The sequence below is a fragment of the Austrofundulus limnaeus genome, unplaced genomic scaffold, assembly GCF_001266775.1.
Source record: "Austrofundulus limnaeus strain Quisiro unplaced genomic scaffold, Austrofundulus_limnaeus-1.0 Scaffold567, whole genome shotgun sequence".
NCBI classification, from domain to species: Eukaryota; Metazoa; Chordata; class Actinopteri; order Cyprinodontiformes; family Rivulidae; genus Austrofundulus; species Austrofundulus limnaeus.
The window spans coordinates 229,769-235,306 of NW_013952969.1; the positions used below are offsets into that span (position 1 = coordinate 229,769).

The 5,538-nt window shown below is 34.4% G+C and overlaps 1 protein-coding gene across 1 annotated transcript in view; it reads right to left on the reverse strand.

The window, feature by feature from the left end:
- Positions 1-4,030: 4,030 nt before the first annotated feature.
- Positions 4,031-5,538, reverse strand: part of LOC106530846 (beta-2-microglobulin) — a gene marked incomplete at its 5' end in the record, with an annotated part of 2,037 nt that continues 529 nt past the window's right edge. Inside the window, 2 exon segments of the mRNA XM_014026556.1 lie at positions 4,031-4,640; positions 4,726-4,763. Of these exon segments, the coding sequence (XP_013882010.1) occupies positions 4,750-4,763 (14 nt within the window).

Genomic DNA, 5,538 nt, shown 5'->3' on the forward strand with positions numbered 1-5,538 from the left:
GAGCTGAGCTGCTCCAGCAGAGCCAAGCCTCCTGTCAGAACCTTCACCTGGTTCAGGATCACCACAGGTGGACCTGTTAAGGTTTCTGAGAAACAGGTTTATGGTTACAACACCACAGAAGGAGGAGAGTTTTATTGTGTGGCTGTAAATAATCTGGGTAACCAGACATCACCTGTGATTCATCTTAATGTTGAAGGTAAATATTCTCCTGCTCTCAGTCATTTTAATCCTTAAAATTAATTTTGTCTTTTTAATGTCTGCTTTGATTTTGTAAAAATATTTTTGTTTTTGTGTTTTATCAGTTAAATCTCTGTCCTGGACACAAATTATTGGAGGATTTATTGGGATCTTTTTACCGATTGTGTTTATTTTGTGAGTATTAAGACTAAATACAGCTAACAGGATCTATATGATTGTATCTGAAGGTATATTGGTAGCAATACTCAGTACTAAATCAAATCCATACACAGTACTTACTCAGATACCTATCAATTAACTACCCGTATACTTACAACAATATATACCTGGTACCTACAGGATAATTACTGGGTTTATTCCTGGTGCTTAGCAGGTACATGCTTCAATGTACATGTTTTGCAAGTACCATGTGTGTTTCAGATAAGTAACACTTATGTACCCAGTAGGTCTGTAAGTACTAATTATATATCGTAACCCAGTATGTGCCCAGTAAGTTCCAGGTACTTATTTATTTACCAATAACTACCAGGTACTTACCTGGTAAATATTGTGTAAGTACCAAGTATGTACATTTATGTTCCATAGGTACATTGTAACTACCAGGTACTTACCTGTTAAGAACTCTGTAAGTACCAAGTAATTACCATTTATGTACAATAGGTACCCTTTAACCAGGTACTACTTCTTAGGTATTCTGTAAGTACAAAGTATGTACCATTTATGTGCGCTAAAAGAATCCAGTATTTACCTATTAAGCATTATTTAAGTAACATGTATGTACTATTTATATATGTTAAATGTTGTGTACCTACCTGGCAGTAACCCTGTAAGAACCAGGTTGGTACCTAAAACRTACTGTTTTTACTCAAAATTTATATAAAAATTTATATACTCTGCAAGTACTTATTAGTACTTACTGAATACATTCTTAATACATTTTGGGTAGATACCAGGTACTCATCTAATAGATATCTGACATTTACAAGCTATGTACTAAGATATTCACATGGTATTTACTGGGTACATATCTGCTTCATACAGAGAACCCAAWAGTTGCATACCAGGTACATGTTGGATACTTCCTTGATACTTATAATAATATTATTACACTTGGAAAAAGGCCAGCTAAGTACCAGGTATGGAGCAGATAAATGCCCTTTAGTCAGTACCAGGTAAATATTTGGGTAATTACCAGACATCTGCCTGGTGCTTATAAGGAACATAGTACCAAGTACATAGTTATGGAAGCGTTTAAGTAACAAAACCCTAATTAAAATGGATTAATAAGTACTTGGCTGTATTATGTATAGCTGCTATTTTAGATTTGAAATCTGCTGAAATGAAACATAAATTGAATTAATTTTGATTTCTTGTGTTTTGCAGAACTGTCATGTTTCTGAGGAGGGAGAAGATGAAAAACACATTTAGAGGTCTGTCTGTACACCGTCTCCAGGTGAGAAAATACTGAACACAGTACGATTACTGAGCTGAAAGTAAAACACTGAACACAGTACTATTACTGAGCTGAAAGTAAAACACTGAACACAGTACAATTACTGAGCTGAAAATTTCTCCACGAGTTTAAAAAGTGAAGAAACAGGTCTATTCTTTAAAGAGCTGATGACACGGCTTAATTTAATGTAATTTTTGGGTTAAAATTGTACAACATGTTAAAATAAATGATTTGACTTCTGTTTTTTTTTTTTCACTCAACTTCCTGTTTGTTTACAGACTCAAATCGGCACAGAGAAAAGATATCAAACGTCCACAAAAGAAACGGTGGAAGAAGAAATTCATTACGGAGAATTARATTTCTCTAATCTGAGGATTAACCCGCCCTCCAGCAGCACACCTGAACAGGAGACGGTCTACGCCCGAGTTAAAGTGTCTGCAAATCCCTCGACGTCAGATCTCTACGCTCAAGTCAGGAGAAAAATGAACTCCTAATTTAGTTTTTCTGTTTCAGTTCTGCCTTTAAAATGTCTCAATGTGGGAARGTCAGTTTTCACACATTCAACAGCTGCTGGTTGATATTTTAAACCACTTTTATAAAGTAGCGTCAAAAAAGGGGAAATCTTTGTTCCTTTAAGACTCGCTGTGCTCACATTTAGTGGTTTTTCATTCAGGAAGTTACAAAATTATTAATAACTGACGTCGGTGTCCACTGAACCAAGTTTCTACTTCTTTTTTTTTTTTTCAGATGTAGACATTTCCTATTTAATTCAATTTTTAAAACTAATTCTTGATGTTCAAGAAATAAAATTGGACAATTAATGCAACGTTTCAAATCCCATCTCAACTTTGTGCCAAGACTGAGGTCAAACCTCCTGACTAAAGACGAGGGCGACGACGACTTGTTATCAGTGTAATGGCCTGCCTCTCTGATGGTATGGGGGTACATGGACGTCCTACACATCTGGAAAGGCTCCAGTATCTACATGTTTTAGGACATCTGCGCCCAACCAGCAGAAACAAACTTCTAGCAGGAATATAGAGTCAGTATGGCTTTTTAAACTATTCAAACAGGCTAAACTTATGTGTGAGTATATATAAAAACATATATAAAAACAGATATATTTTTATACATGTGTTTGTCATGCGTTAAAAGTGACAAACATACTAAAAGCTAAAATTCTGCATAGTACAAAGTTATGTTGGATATTTTTTCACAGTAAATATGAAAAAAAACTGTATTAGTCAATATAATTAAAGATAGTACTGCCAACAGACAGAAGGGGAACTGGAAGTTATAATAAATGTTGATAAATGATTAAAAAAATGTTTTTGAATAAATTAGTCTCATTTCAGGGCGTTTTGATAAAAAGAACCAACGAGTTATTTAGTGTAAAGTGTTTTTAATCAATATTTTAACAAAAAACTGCTGAGTCATGAGTTTCTTGTGTACTTTGTGCTGTTTTAATATATTAAAACGTTCAACTTTGTCCGTACTTTGTTGTGACGGTTGGGTTTTGTAACTTTTGTACTTTTTAAACTGTTTTAAACTATTAAACTTAAAAAATAAAATTCTCCCATTGAAATAAAAGCAGATCTCTTTGATTCGTTTGAAAGCTCTGAAGTACTTTCAGTTTTTAGCTAGTTTTAACTAGTGTTGCTATAATTAGCTTTTAGCTACCATTTTAGTAATTTTAGCTTTAAGCTACTGTTTTGTTCTTTTTAGGTGTTATCTCTACATTTTTAAAACTGAACAATGTTGCTACTTTTAGCTACCATTTTTTCTCTTTTTAGCTACTGACTAGTTTTTCTACCTTTACCTACTGCATTGCTACTTGGACGTATACAATTTTGCTAATTTCTTCCTTTTAGCAACTGAACTTCCATTTTCACCTACGGTATTGCTATAGCTTTTAGCTACCATTTTGGTTACTTTGTTTTAATTTGCTTTAACCTCTTTTGCTTCTTTCAGCACATAGTTGCTATTTTGATCAATCTACCTCAACATCTCATTTTTTAACTCATGTTAGCTTTTAGCTACAATTTTGCTATTTTACCTCTTAGCTATGTTTTTCTTTTTACCTTTCAGCTGTTATTTTGGAAGTTTTAGCTTTTGGTTGCCATTTTTTCTCCATTTAGCTGTTTTCAACTGTTCTATTAACCTGGCTTGCTACTTTGAGCATTTTACCATTTCATTCCTTTAACCTTTAGCTACCATTTTGTTCTTTTTAGCTACAAGCTAGTTTCTTAAAGCTGTAAAAAAAATGTAAATTGGGAGGTACAAATCCGTTTAAATTGGTCCTGATTCAGAACATTTTTACATTTAAATCCTTTTTTTCTTTTTTTAGGTGTTGATCTGATCAAAATGAAAAGCAAAAGAAAAAGGTCAATTATCTTTATTTTTTCATTCTTTAAAACAAACTGTGTGAAACAAAAAAATAAAAAGTTTAAAYCTTTAGATACAACACAGATTGTTTACATTAGTTACACACAATTATTACTTCACATAGTTACAAGTTTTTCAGGTTTGATGTCTTAAACCTCAAATTGAAGGAAAAAAATTAAAATATAAAAAGTTACCCAGTAAAGATTTCTCCCCCACATTCATGTCTTATTACAAACTTTAAAAGCAGCAGATTCATCCAAAGTGAAACAGATTAAAACATTTGTTTTATTAACTTTTGTTGATTTAATCTGATTTAATGATCCAAATTGACATCACCACAACTGAAGCATTTAACACAACTCTAAACTCAGAGGCTAAACGGTGATGAAGACGGGTTTTTAGAATAAAATTCTTATAAAGTGCCAAACAGTTATTTATTTATTTATTTATTTATTTATTTATTTATTTATTTGTGTTACTGACGTCCAATACGTCCCACAAACACCTTTAAGTGCCATTTTTCTTCTCGCTCGTTGCTGCCAAAGGTTTCCTAAGGAAAAGATTTCAGGAGATGAATTCCAGTCTTCATCTTTTAGACGCAGACCTGCAGGATTCACACGAAAACAAGAGACTTCAGTTCGTTCAAAAATGCGATAAAGGCTGATTTAAAAAGACAGAAAWAAAAATACCTGAAACAAGTCAGTGTGGAGGTTTTACATATCTGATTCTGCAGGGAGAGAGAAAATAAGTTAGGAATAATAAAAACATCTGGGTGATTTTAAATAATTAACGTATTTTTCGAACTATAAGCCGTGACTTTTTTCCTGAACTTTGAACCATGCGGCTTATAGTCCGGTGCGGCTTTTACGTGGATTTTTTTCTTTAGCCACCAGGGAGCTCTTAGGCTCCATTTTCTTCAACCACTCGCTTCAAAAGAAGAAGAAGAAAAAAAGTAAAAAGCGATCGCTTCCAGAGCTGACTGTTGTACCAGGAAGCAGCGATTTAAAGATAGTCAATGGCCAAAAACTCATAAAAGGGGATAAAACAGACATTTTTCATGGTGGAATCTGACTGATAAAAACTTTGGAGCTTAATCCAGGACCAGTTTGTGGATAAACAATGTCGAGCGAAGAGCCGCAGACTTTTTTCCCCGCATTGCACTACCCCGGGGAAGGAATCCCATGCAGTGACGTATGCTGGAGTGGGAGGGCTTTTCCAGCAGCTCGGCTCGGGGTTTCTCAGGAACTGTGAAAGGTCAGTGTGAAAACAAACGCCAAACAACCACGTGACGTCAACCGGTCGACTGCCGTGCGACTACCGAGCGACCATACTGCCAGCTCAAATCGTATCGTATCAAATCGTATAGTATCGTATCATATCATATCGAATCATATTGTATTGTATTGTATATCATTCTATTTGTGCTATGTAAGTTTAACACTTGTTATATTTCCAACAGGTCCAGGTGAAGAACCCAGACCTCCCTCTCCGCAGCAGTACTC